At 42.4% G+C, this 14320-nt stretch overlaps 2 protein-coding genes across 2 annotated transcripts in view; one reads left to right on the top strand and one right to left on the bottom strand.

Annotated features, from left to right (window-relative positions):
- The first annotated feature begins 1 nt into the window (after position 1).
- LOC119780913 (protein TsetseEP-like) lies at positions 2–916 on the top strand. Its single transcript, XM_038281158.1, has 2 exons — positions 2–515; positions 588–916. Exons 1-2 carry the CDS (start codon positions 63–65, stop codon positions 744–746), a joined length of 612 nt encoding a protein of 203 aa, XP_038137086.1. The 5' UTR covers positions 2–62; the 3' UTR covers positions 747–916.
- Positions 917–7464: 6548 nt separating this feature from the next.
- col6a4a (collagen, type VI, alpha 4a) overlaps positions 7465–14320 on the bottom strand; it is a 75093-nt gene continuing 68237 nt past the window's right edge. Inside the window, exon 42 of the mRNA XM_038281197.1 lies at positions 7465–8684. Within this exon, the coding sequence (XP_038137125.1) occupies positions 8509–8684 (176 nt within the window). The 3' untranslated portion in view covers positions 7465–8508. The remainder of the gene's footprint in view (positions 8685–14320) is intronic.

Below are 14320 nucleotides of genomic sequence, written 5' to 3'. Positions count from 1 at the left end.
GATCCTGATCTGGTTGCAATCCAGATCCTTATTCAGATCCTGATCTGGTTCCAGTTCCTTATATGGTTCCTGATCCAGATTGTGACCCTGATCTGGTTCCTGATCCCGGTCCTCATCTGGTTCCTGATCCCTATCTTGATCCTGATCCATTTCTGATTCTAGATCCTGATGGTGATCTGGTTCCAGTTCCTGATCCAGATCTGGTTTCTGATCCTGATCTGGTTCCTGATCCAGATCCTTATCCAGATCCTGATCTGGTTCCTAATCCTGATCTGGTTCCTGATCCAGATCCTTATCCAGATCCTGATCTGGTTCCTAATCCTGATCTGGTTCCTGATCCAGATCCTTATTCAGATCCTGATCTGGTTCCAGATCCTGATCTAGATCTGGTTCCTGATCCATATCCTTATTCAGATCCTGATCTGGTTCCAGATCCTGATCTAGATCTGGTTCCTGATCCTTATCCAGATCCTGATCTGGTTCCTAGTCCTGATCTGGTTCCTAATCCTAATCTGGTTCCTAATCCTGATCTGGTTCCTGATCCAGATTCTTATCCAGATCCTGATCTGGTTTCCAATCCTAATCTGGTTCCTGATCCTGATCTGGTTCCAATCCAGATCCTTATTCAGATCCAGATCTGGTTCCAAGTCCTGATCCAGATCTGGTTCCTGATCCAGATCTTGTTCAATCATGTCGTAAAGTCCTCCTGCTTGTTTATTTTTGATCCAAACGCTGTAAATAACTAATTTATCCCTAAAAATGGAGGTTTTGTGGGACGTTTGGTGGAGCAGCAGAGAATCAAAGGACGGATCAGTGCCTGGCTCACCTGTTGGTTCGGTTCACAGAACGATCAAAACCTCTTATCTGCATCTTTGCATTTTCTGTTCAATAAAACCTCCCAGCTGCTGGACTCGGTTCTGGTTCTGTTCACCTGCCTTGTTTTTCTAGGATTAGTTTGTCTGAAGTCCATGACCCGTTTAGCAGAACCAGGCGATGCTGAGAAAACTGAACGGATAAAAATCTGATCCAAATGGAAGACAGAAACTCAACATGGAGAAATCTGGATGGATGAATGTTGCAGTTTCTATAACAACGCAAACACACAGGATTTCAGAATCAGACATCCCCAGTTATTAATTTCATAAACTCACCAGATCTGAATGCCCTGTTAAAAAACTTCACACCCATTAGTAGAGGTAATGCAGCCTGCTATCTGACGGGGTTTATAGGCCCGTCAGATGGCGTCGCCCTGATGTTGTTCACGTTGAGTTGCAATAAATGCTAAACTCTGCAGGTTCGAGAAACGCAAAAGTAACGCAATAGTTACTTTTACTAGTAACTCGTTACTTTTATTTTGGAGTAACTCACTAAGCCAGTTACTTTTGAGTGAAGTAACTAGTAACTATAACTAATTACTGTTTCAAAGTAACGTGCCCAACATTAGGGATGCACGATATAATCGGCCCCCTATCGGTATCGGCCTTAAAACTGAATATCGGACATCGGCCACCCCACCGATATTTAACCCGATATTTGATCAGCTTCTGAGTTTCTAAAGTCTAAAAAAAAATAAAAATACTACTTCTTCTTCCTCAAAAACTTCTTTTTTACAGACTTAAAAACTGCTAAAGACGAGGGAAAAAATATCGATACATTAAAATATCCCAATATCTTCATATGCTGATATATTGCCATTTAAAAACACCATATCAATCTCTTTTATTGCTGTATGTCATCGTTATGCTACGAAATCCCCCGAAAATTCACCAAATTTTGCCATATTTTTATATGTTGATATATTGACGCGGTATCGATCTATTTTACTAACAAAATCTCACAAGAATTTGCAAAATATCACGAGAGTTTGTAACAGAACGATGAAATTTCACCAGATTTTGAAAGTAAAATAGATCGATACCGCGTTTTTAAAAATCTATTTGATATCAGCATATGAAAATATATTTGAGTTTATTATTTTTCAAAGTGTCAGAAATGGATAACAAAACTGCTATTTTCAATGACTACTTATTTTTGTCCAGCTTTAACATCGGTATCGATATCGGTTATCGGCTACATGAGTTTTAAAATATCGGATATCGGACAAAATCCCAATATCGTGCATCCCTAAAATATATATATATATATATACTCACCAGCCACTTTATTAGGTACACCTGTCCAACTGCTCGTTAACACTTAATTTCTAAGCAGCCAATCACATGGCGGCAACTCGGTGCATTTAGGCATGTAGACACGGTCAAGACAATCTCCTGCAGTTCAAAGCGAGCATCAGTATGGGGAAGAAAGGTGATTTGAGTGACTTTGAACGTGGCATGATTGTTGGTGCCAGAAGCGCTGGTCTGAGTATTTCAGAAACTGCTGATCTACTGGGATTTTCACGCACAACCATCTCTAGGGTTTACAGAGAATGGTCCGGAAAAGAAAAAACATCCAGTGAGCGGCAGTTCTGTGGGCGGAAATGCCTTGTTGATGCCAGAGGTCAGAGGAGAATGGCCAGACTGGTTGGAGCTGATAGAAGGGCAACAGTGACTCAAATAACCACCCGTTACAACCAAGGTGGGCAGAAGAGCATCTCTGAACGCACAGTACGTGGAACTTTGAGGCAGATGGGCTACAGCAGCAGAAGACCACACCGGGTGCCACTCCTTTCAGCTAAGAACAGGAAACTGAGGCTACAATTTGCACAAGCTCATGGAAATTGGATAATAGAAGATTGGAAAAACGTTGCCTGGTCTGATGAGTCTCGATTTCTGCTGCGACATTCGGACGGTAGGGTCAGAATTTGGCGTCTACAACATGAAAACATGGATCCATCCTGCCTTGTATCAACGGTTCAGGCTGGTGGTGGTGGTGTCATGGTGTGGGGAATATTTTCTTGGCACTCTTTGGGCCCCTTGGTACCAATTGAGCATCGTTGCAACGCCACAGCCTACCTGAGTATTGTTGCTGACCATGTCCATCCCTTTATGACCACAATGTACCCAACTTCTGATGGCTACTTTCAGCAGGATAATGCGCCATGTCATAAAGCTGGAATCATCTCAGACTGGTTTCTTGAACATGACAATGAGTTCACTGTACTCAAATGGCCTCCACAGTCACCAGATCTCAATCCAATAGAGCATCTTTGGGATGTGGTGGAACGGGAGATTCGCATCATGGATGTGCAGCCGACAAATCTGCGGCAACTGTGTGATGCTATCATGTCAATATGGACCAAACTCCCTGAGGAATGCTTCCAGCACTTTGTTGAATCTATGCCAAGAAGAATTGAGGCAGTTCTGAAGGCAAAAGGGGGTCCAACCCGTTACTAGCATGGGGTACCTAATAAAGTGGCCGGTGAGTGTATGTGTATATATATATATATATATATATAACCTCCATAAAATATCCTGGTGAGAACCCTGATACATACATATACACTGCTCAAAAACATAAAGCAATATATATATTTTTTTCTGATTTCTCCGTCTCATTGAGGATCAGTTATAGAGTCGACATTTTGCTGGTCCTGAAGTTAGATCGCTAACGGTTAGTTTTAGGGCCAAGGTGTCATTTAGGTTAAGCCGGACATAAGCTGTATGATTTTTTGCCCGTTTTGGGCCGATTCTCAAGTCGTGCGAGAGTTTTTCGATTTGGCAGAGTTTCTGAGCCATTGTGTGTCCTGTGTCATGTAGTATACACATGGGGTAACGAGGGGCAATCAAGAATCGTGAGGTCAGGAGAAAATCAAACATGTTTGAAATCCAGTCGGCCGTGGTGAGGTGGTCGTGGACAAATCCTGCTGATCAAGGAGAACTAGAGCCCATTTACAAGAACCTTGAGTGGAAACAAGGGGGTTCTTGCTGAGAAGGCAGCGCCCCCTTCTGTCCAATCAAGGGTACTACCCACAAGTTACAGATCACTCTACCAGTGTAACAAAAGTAAAAATGAAGGATTAATTTGTAAAGTTGAATCTGTGACTCACAGCAGCAGATTAGTGCAGTTTTATGCATTGATTTGCATTTGTGTTAAGACCTTTTTTTTAAATAAGATATTAATACACGTGTTTGAATTTGTTTTTCACCATTTGTTTTAGATCAACTGTAGCAAAACTGAATGGAAGACATTTTTGATGCGCAACTCACAAAACACAATCTGTGTACTTGAACTCAAGAATTTGAAGATGTGTAACTTTTTTTTTGCAATTGTTACGGATAAAATAAATCTACAATTACAAAACACCAAAGTTACGATGCACAATAGTTTTGCAACAATAGTTCTGGAACATTGGGATCAAAACAGAGAATGTAAGAGGTTTTTGATGTGCAACTTCTAGAACAGAATTTGTGTACTTATACTTAAAATTTGAACAGGCGTAAAACAAATTTGTACTTGTGAATTTTTTTTTTATTCTACAAATACAAAACTTCAACTTCACACGTACAATGCACAAATACTTTTGAAACAAAATAACCTTCAAAGACCAGCGCCATCTCTGGGTGCTCAGTCTGACCTGGTTTTTAGACGTAGAGTGTGAGCTGGTAGATCGCATCCGAGCGTCGGGTCTCACAGTGTGAAAACAAACACTGTGAGCTGGGAACTTTTAGACCCTGTGGTTTCATCTGTAGCGGCGTGCAACGATTGAAAATAACGCAGAGTGTACGCCCAGCTTTGGTGTTAGGATGAGGTTTGAACCCGTAACATTTAGGTTTTGCAAAATCAATGGGATTCAATGCACTCACTACAAGATGAGAATGTGTATCTGTGTCTGTATATGCATGCATGTATGTATAGACACGGACAACTTCATATTTTTATTATTAACTTGATATTTAGTTGCTGTTTGTCCGTTTTTGGCTCCTGATCCTGTTGAAAACCCAGGAGCTGCTGCTGAGACCAAGCTTTCTGACTCTGCAGCACGTTTCTCTCTACGATCCCTGATAGTCTGGAGATTTCATTGGACCCTGCAGAGATTCAGATGAAGCAAATCAGCCCAGAGCATAACAGAGCCTCCTCCGTGTTTCACAGCAGGGACGGTGATCTTTTCTTGAACATAGAGCTGATGTTTCTTGGCATTAAGCTCCATGTTTCTCTGTTTGTCAACATGTAGTTTGGTTAATTCCAGTTTTACTTTTCATGATTTGTTTCCATCAATGGTTCCTCCTTGGTCGTCTCTCATTAGGTCATTTTTTTGCTCAAACAATGGTGGATGCTGCGATCAGACACTGATGTTCCTTCAGGTTGAAGTTTATCTTTAATCTCTTTAGTTTTTCTGGGTTCGTTTCCATTCCTATTATCCGTGTCTTTGATTTGTCGTCGGTTTTCCTCCTGCAGCCACAGGCAGGGAGGCTGGCTACAGTAAAATATGTTCAGCTGGAGTCGCAGGAACATCAAGCTGCTTGGAGATGGTCGGATAGTCTTTACCTTTAACCTGCTGGTCTATCATTTTCCTTCTAATCTCCTGAGAAAACTCTTTTGTGTCTTCTGGTCCATGTTGAGTGTGGTACACACCATGTCACCAAACAGCACAGTGACGACCTGTAGCCCTATATCAAACCCAGATGACTTGTTACCAGATTAGACACCTGTGATGCTGACTAGTGGACACACCTTGATCTAACATGTCCATTTGGTCACATTATTTTCAATCTCTTCAAGGGGAACCATTTTTTTTATTCCAACCTTGCTTTAAGACATATTTTTAAATCATTCTCTTAAAATCTGGTTGAAAACAGTTTCATCTTTTTTATTTTCACAGATTTTTTTTATTTACTTTTTTCAGATTCTAGTTATTTCTGTGAGCGTGTGGATTTTTCTTTTTATTAAATGAGGACCAACAATTTGGTCCGCTTGTGTATAAATAAAAATATTTAGACATCTATATCTGTAAGACCATCAGACTGAGTCAGTAGACAGATTCAATCACTAGATCTGATTCTTTTATTCAGGTTTCTCCAGCAGAACATTACATTACAGATGTTCTTAGGGTTCTGGTTTCGGTAAAGGCCACTCTGCTAGAGAACTTGTCCGAATGTTTGGACTTTCTTCCACTTCCAGCTTTTACAACCCGGTTCTCAGACTTTTGGTCTCATGTCTGGGTTCCAATTCTTTTTGCTTTTTGATCCCGTTCCTGACCCGTTAGCAGAGACGGATCAGCACCAGCCGCTTGAGAGCAAGGAGATGAAATCCTGTTTCTACCAGTTCTTTACCTCGGGTTGGAAAAAAGGTACATGAAACCCACTATTAAGCACAGAGAAGGATGGGTGATGCTGTGGGCCTGTTCTTTTTAGAGAGCGGGTTGTTATGGACTCTTTGAAACACCAGGACATGAGACCTGTAGATCTCTTCCAGATGATTTCATTCCTTTTATTATCAGTAACACCTGTCCACCAGCAGGGGGTGTGCATCCAGATAATGAGCTGCACAGATGGGACTGAAGGAACCGTTTCCATGGCAACACGCTGCAGATAGACCTGCGGGAACATCTTCTAGAGAGGTGGTTCTGATCCATTAACACCAACATTTTATTAGAACTGATTTATAGAAACTTTAATTTCCTAAAAACATTTAACATATGAACATATGGACCTTAAATTCACCCGCTTTTTTTTATTTTATATATATATATAAAAATAGCACCTGATGCAAGGATACGACGGCATATTAAGGGCATTCAAAGACGGAAAAAAAAGAAATTGGAATTCAGATTTTTTAGTTTAAAGTGGCCTTTTTAAGAGAATAAACACGCAAATTTACGAAATTAAAACGCTCAAATTAACAAAATTAAAACACAACTTAAAAAACTTAGAACACACAAATTTACAAAATTAAAACACTTGAATTTACGAAATTGAAACACGCAAATTAACGAAATTAAAACGCTGAAATTAAAAAAAATTTAAAAACTAAAATTTACGAAATTAAAACACACAAATTAAAAACTTAGAACACACAAATTTACAAAATTAAAACACACGAATTTACGAAATTAAAACACTTGAATTTACGAAATCGAAAAACGCAAATTTTCAAAATTAAAATGCGCAAATTTACAAAATTAAAACACTAAAATTTACTAAATTAAAAGACGCAAACTAACAAAATTAAAACACAAATATGAGAAAAAGTAGAAAATGAAAAAGATAACACAGGAATTTAGGAGAAAAAAGTAACAAATTTGCACGATTTAAACATACATTTTTGGAACAATGTGAGATAATACACGTTAAAGCATGCTACATAAAGCACATGGAAATGTTTAATTAATTAGGGGCTTTACGATGAAATGAGCAGTGCAATGGCCTCCTCATACAAGTTTTTAAAGTACAAATGAATGATACAATAAATTAGCATATTTATAATCTCGTAATGTTTTTTTGTAAATTTGTCTAATTATTCTCGTACATTTGCTACTTGTTTCCTTTTAAATTTGCATGTTAATAATCTGGTAAATTTGGGGGGTTTTTTATTCGTAAATTTGCTTGTTTATTCTCGTAAACATGCCACTTTAGACTCAAAAATTTAAATTCCAATTTTTTCCCCCCGTCTTTGAATGGCCCTGATACGCTGTCGTACAAGGAGAAGCAGGAGAACCTGATCAGAGAGTCTTTGGTTGCGGTCCGGGGAGTTCTACGGAGGTCCTGAAGGGTCACACAGGGTTTTTCTATTTAAGGTCTGAGGAACATTTCCAAATAAAGTTCAAACATCTGAGAAGAACTTAAAACATCCGTCTGAAGGATGGAAAACCGGCCGTATGGAAGTTGCAGGTTGGAATGGAAGTTCTTCTGGATTTCAGTTCCTCTGATTCATTATGGTATGGAGGGACTTTAGTTCCATTTTTGTAAAAAAAAAAAAAAAAAAAAACTAACCAAAATGTATGAAAAATGCAAAGTTTTGATAAAAATAAAAAGGTTTTTTAGAGTAACTTTGCTGTTTTCATATTCGAGAAAAATATAGTTGGAAATAAAATCTGAGAGAAAATCAAAGTGGTTAAAACATTTTTCAAAGTTTCTTTTAAAAATTGTTTTCTTGGCAACAATAATGGAATAAAATTCCCCCCATATTAGGCTGGTTTGGTCCGAGCAGAAATGAAGAAGGTATAAAAGAGGAACTGAAGGTTTCTGATGATTCTGGATCAAAAAGCAGCTGAAGCCTGAACAGAACCAAGAAGGATCCGGCCTCCGGACCCAGATCATCACTTAGAGGACATTTGCTCAGCATCTCTTCATTCTTCCTCCTGGAAGAAGAACTCTGATGGTTTGGTGGTGATTCCGTTTATGTTTGTTGTGTTTTCTTGTAGCTGCGTTTCAGACGATGAAGATTTTCTTAAGGGGGAACAAAGATCTTCACAAACAAATTTCTTTTTTGCGGATCTGACGGAACCTTTGCTGGAAAACCTTCTCAGCGTGACCCTTCAGGAGCCCCGTAGACAGTGAAGCAGAAAATGCCTTCTGCTGGTGACATGCAGTCCTGCGGGTTCTCCTGCAGCTGAGACCTTCGTCCTCCTCATAGAATCTGCTTCAGACACAACTTCTCGCAATCCTCCTTCGTCTGGAAGCGGTTGGCGTTCCCATCGCAGCCGCCGAACCAGAAGCGCTGGCACTCGTTCTGCTTGTTGTCAAAGAACCACATGACGGTGTAGTCCTGGCAGCTGCCTGGATCCTGGTTGAGGAGGCAGGCGTCTGCATGGAGAGAAGCACCGTTAGAGGCCGTATGAATGCAGAAATGATTACTGGTTATCATATTATTAGAGCCTCTGGAAATCTGGGTCGGCTTTAATGGTCTGGAATCGGACTGGGTTAAATCCTACTAAAGACAGGAACTTACACTGCAAAAAATAGAAATCTAAATAAGTCTTTTTTTTCTTGTATTGAGGTAAGTGAGACTATTTGCCTATGGAACAAGAAGATTTACATATAAAATAAGAAAAAAAAAACTATTTCATTGTCTTATTTGAGGTGAATTTATCTAATTATCTTATTTTAAAGTGAATATGCTAATTCCATTGGCAAATCGTCTTATTTACCTGCTCAAGTTAAGGCTAAATACCCTTAATGTAAGATTTTTTTACTTATATATATAGATCCTTTTTGCAGCGCAGTAGGTAACTTAAAACTAATCTCAATTGTTTACATAGCTCCAGATTGCTCGGGGCACATGGCCCACAGGTCCAAAATCCAGCGGACTTGCCAAGCAGCACACGCCGCAGGAGGAGCAAGCGAAGGCAGAGTTACCAGCTGCAAAAGCGCGGCTGTCCAGGTGGGCTAACAGCAAAGCTAAAAGCAAACCCCTACAAACCGCCGCTCGCTTCAATCCTGCCTTCCAACGTCCGCTCACTGGACAACAAAATGGATCATCTTCAACTAAAACTCTCTTCTACGGAAGCATATTGATGACTAAAACGAGTGCAGTGATGGACTCAGACCTGAACCTTCAGAAACTCATAGAGACGAGCAGAAAGTGGACCTTCTATCATCTGAAGAACATCTTCAGGATCAAAGGACTAATGTTGGAAAAACTACTTCCTGTTTCATTCATCTGTAGAAGAATTGATCCCTGCAGCAACGTCTCCACAGGTCAGCCTAGAAACTAGATCATAGAGCTGCAGCTGATCCAGACGCTGCTGCCTGCGTCCTCACTAGAACTATAGAAAGTAGATCAGACAGCTGATCCAGACGCTGCTGCCTGCGTCCTCACTAGAACTATAGAAAGTAGATCAGACAGCTGATCCAGACGCTGCTGCCTGCGTCCTCACTAGAACTATAGAAAGTAGATCAGACAGCTGATCCAGATGCTGCTGCCTGCGTCCTCACTAGAACTATAGAAAGTAGATCAGACAGCTGATCCAGATGCTGCTGCCTGCGTCCTCACTAGAACTATAGAAAGTAGATCAGACAGCTGATCCAGACGCTGCTGCCTGCGTCCTCACTAGAACTATAGAAAGTAGATCAGACAGCTGATCCAGACGCTGCTGCCTGCGTCCTCACTAGAACTATAGAAAGTAGATCAGACAGCTGATCCAGACGCTGCTGCCTGCGTCCTCACTAGAACTATAGAAAGTAGATCAGACAGCTGATCCAGACGCTGCTGCCTGCGTCCTCACTAGAACTATAGAAAGTAGATCAGACAGCTGATCCAGACGCTGCTGCCTGCGTCCTCACTAGAACTATAGAAAGTAGATCAGACAGCTGATCCAGACGCTGCTGCCTGCGTCCTCACTAGAACTATAGAAAGTAGATCAGACAGCTGATCCAGACGCTGCTGCCTGCGTCCTCACTAGAACTATAGAAAGTAGATCAGACAGCTGATCCAGATGCTGCTGCCTGCGTCCTCACTAGAACTATAGAAAGTAGATCAGACAGCTGATCCAGATGCTGCTGCCTGCGTCCTCACTAGAACTATAGAAAGTAGATCAGACAGCTGATCCAGATGCTGCTGCCTGCGTCCTCACTAGAACTATAGAAAGTAGATCAGACAGCTGATCCAGATGCTGCTGCCTGCGTCCTCACTAGAACTATAGAAAGTAGATCAGACAGCTGATCCAGATGCTGCTGCCTGCGTCCTCACTAGAACTATAGAAAGTAGATCAGACAGCTGATCCAGATGCTGCTGCCTGCGTCCTCACTAGAACTATAGAAAGTAGATCAGACAGCTGATCCAGATGCTGCTGCCTGCGTCCTCACTAGAACTATAGAAAGTAGATCAGACAGCTGATCCAGACGCTGCTGCCTGCGTCCTCACTAGAACTATAGAAAGTAGATCAGACAGCTGATCCAGACGCTGCTGCCTGCGTCCTCACTAGAACTATAGAAAGTAGATCAGACAGCTGATCCAGACGCTGCTGCCTGCGTCCTCACTAGAACTATAGAAAGTAGATCAGACAGCTGATCCAGATGCTGCTGCCTGCGTCCTCACTAGAACTATAGAAAGTAGATCAGACAGCTGATCCAGACGCTGCTGCCTGCGTCCTCACTAGAACTATAGAAAGTAGATCAGACAGCTGATCCAGATGCTGCTGCCTGCGTCCTCACTAGAACTATAGAAAGTAGATCAGACAGCTGATCCAGACGCTGCTGCCTGCGTCCTCACTAGAACTATAGAAAGTAGATCAGACAGCTGATCCAGACGCTGCTGCCTGCGTCCTCACTAGAACTATAGAAAGTAGATCAGACAGCTGATCCAGATGCTGCTGCCTGCGTCCTCACTAGAACTATAGAAAGTAGATCAGACAGCTGATCCAGATGCTGCTGCCTGCGTCCTCACTAGAACTATAGAAAGTAGATCAGACAGCTGATCCAGACGCTGCTGCCTGCGTCCTCACTAGAACTATAGAAAGTAGATCAGACAGCTGATCCAGACGCTGCTGCCTGCGTCCTCACTAGAACTATAGAAAGTAGATCAGACAGCTGATCCAGATGCTGCTGCCTGCGTCCTCACTAGAACTATAGAAAGTAGATCAGACAGCTGATCCAGACGCTGCTGCCTGCGTCCTCACTAGAACTATAGAAAGTAGATCAGACAGCTGATCCAGACGCTGCTGCCTGCGTCCTCACTAGAACTATAGAAAGTAGATCAGACAGCTGATCCAGACGCTGCTGCCTGCGTCCTCACTAGAACTATAGAAAGTAGATCAGACAGCTGATCCAGACGCTGCTGCCTGCGTCCTCACTAGAACTATAGAAAGTAGATCAGACAGCTGATCCAGATGCTGCTGCCTGCGTCCTCACTAGAACTATAGAAAGTAGATCAGACAGCTGATCCAGACGCTGCTGCCTGCGTCCTCACTAGAACTATAGAAAGTAGATCAGACAGCTGATCCAGACGCTGCTGCCTGCGTCCTCACTAGAACTATAGAAAGTAGATCAGACAGCTGATCCAGATGCTGCTGCCTGCGTCCTCACTAGAACTATAGAAAGTAGATCAGACAGCTGATCCAGACGCTGCTGCCTGCGTCCTCACTAGAACTATAGAAAGTAGATCAGACAGCTGATCCAGATGCTGCTGCCTGCGTCCTCACTAGAACTATAGAAAGTAGATCAGACAGCTGATCCAGACGCTGCTGCCTGCGTCCTCACTAGAACTATAGAAAGTAGATCAGACAGCTGATCCAGACGCTGCTGCCTGCGTCCTCACTAGAACTATAGAAAGTAGATCAGACAGCTGATCCAGATGCTGCTGCCTGCGTCCTCACTAGAACTATAGAAAGTAGATCAGACAGCTGATCCAGACGCTGCTGCCTGCGTCCTCACTAGAACTATAGAAAGTAGATCAGACAGCTGATCCAGACGCTGCTGCCTGCGTCCTCACTAGAACTATAGAAAGTAGATCAGACAGCTGATCCAGACGCTGCTGCCTGCGTCCTCACTAGAACTATAGAAAGTAGATCAGACAGCTGATCCAGACGCTGCTGCCTGCGTCCTCACTAGAACTATAGAAAGTAGATCAGACAGCTGATCCAGATGCTGCTGCCTGCGTCCTCACTAGAACTATAGAAAGTAGATCAGACAGCTGATCCAGATGCTGCTGCCTGCGTCCTCACTAGAACTATAGAAAGTAGATCAGACAGCTGATCCAGACGCTGCTGCCTGCGTCCTCACTAGAACTATAGAAAGTAGATCAGACAGCTGATCCAGACGCTGCTGCCTGCGTCCTCACTAGAACTATAGAAAGTAGATCAGACAGCTGATCCAGATGCTGCTGCCTGCGTCCTTACTAGAACTATAGAAAGTAGATCAGACAGCTGATCCAGATGCTGCTGCCTGCGTCCTCACTAGAACTATAGAAAGTAGATCAGACAGCTGATCCAGATGCTGCTGCCTGCGTCCTCACTAGAACTATAGAAAGTAGATCAGACAGCTGATCCAGATGCTGCTGCCTGCATCCTCACTAGAACTATAGAAAGTAGATCAGACAGCTGATCCAGATGCTGCTGCCTGCGTCCTCACTAGAACTATAGAAAGTAGATCAGACAGCTGATCCAGATGCTGCTGCCTGCGTCCTCACTAGAACTATAGAAAGTAGATCAGACAGCTGATCCAGACGCTGCTGCCTGCGTCCTCACTAGAACTATAGAAAGTAGATCAGACAGCTGATCCAGACGCTGCTGCCTGCGTCCTCACTAGAACTATAGAAAGTAGATCAGACAGCTGATCCAGATGCTGCTGCCTGCGTCCTCACTAGAACTATAGAAAGTAGATCAGACAGCTGATCCAGACGCTGCTGCCTGCATCCTCACTAGAACTATAGAAAGTAGATCAGACAGCTGATCCAGACGCTGCTGCCTGCGTCCTCACTAGAACTATAGAAAGTAGATCAGACAGCTGATCCAGATGCTGCTGCCTGCGTCCTCACTAGAACTATAGAAAGTAGATCAGACAGCTGATCCAGACGCTGCTGCCTGCGTCCTCACTAGAACTATAGAAAGTAGAGAACATCAGCCCAGGTCTATAGTCCTTCCTCTGGCTCCTCATATCTCAGAGAATAGAATTTAAAATCCTTCTGTTAGTAGAGAAATCACTGATTGGCTCACACTACACACACTACAGACTGGTTGGCAGGGGATCGACAGCCAGACCTCTCAGGTCTGCTGGATCAGAACCAGAACCAAACCTGGAGAAGCAACCTTTAGTTCTTAGGCTCCACTAATCTGGAATAAAGTGTTGAAACTGCTTTAAATCCAGTTTACAAATTTTTTTGTTTAGAGGCCTTTAAACTGTGAAATCTAAACATTATTATCAATAATTGCTTCTCTTTTACATAAAGTCATCTTATATTGATTGATCCTTTATTTCTTTAATTATTTGCGTTGCTTTATGCAACTGAAACGCACTACAGAACTAAACTATCTTTGAACAGGAACAGAACTGAACTTCTGAACGAAACTGATTAGCATAAAACTGCAGAACATATGAAGTTAACATCCGGAGCCTCAGCTGTTACAGTCAGAAGATTCTCAGTCATCCAGGTCTCATTTCAAGTTTGAAGACGTTTTGCTTCCCATCCAGGAAGTGAAACGTCACACCCACTTTCAGAGACATAGACAGGTATGGGGCATTGCAGGCTAACAAAGAAGCCAAATGACCCCCATTCCAAAGGGGGGGACCCGTTCATCCGTTTCTATTTGCATGTTTTCTAAACTAAAACCAGGCTTTGTTGGGCTGCTGGATAAAACCTGGAACTAAACGCTATTTCTGACATTTTGAATTAAAAAAGCTTCGTGGATGGAAGAGAAACGTCTTCAAACTTTTGGAATCAGACTAGATGGGTTCTCTGAAAGCTCAAGTCTGATGTTCTGCAGAGGAGAACCTGAACCTCCAGC

Source organism: Cyprinodon tularosa, unplaced genomic scaffold, assembly GCF_016077235.1.
Source record: "Cyprinodon tularosa strain WSP-4 unplaced genomic scaffold, ASM1607723v1 ctg168, whole genome shotgun sequence".
Lineage (NCBI taxonomy): Eukaryota > Metazoa > Chordata > Actinopteri > Cyprinodontiformes > Cyprinodontidae > Cyprinodon > Cyprinodon tularosa.
The sequence above is the reverse complement of the archived record's forward strand: the minus strand, read 5'-3'. Positions and strand labels throughout refer to the sequence as shown.

Excerpts from the sequence above, each read along its gene's own strand:
- LOC119780913 (XM_038281158.1), top strand. The coding sequence starts at position 63 with ATGGTTCCTGATCCAGATTGTGACCCTGATCTGGTTCCTGATCCCGGT. Across the intron at positions 516-587 it reads TGGTTCCTAATCCTAATCTG|GTTCCTGATCCTGATCTGGT; the intron begins GTTCCTAATCCT and ends AATCCTAATCTG.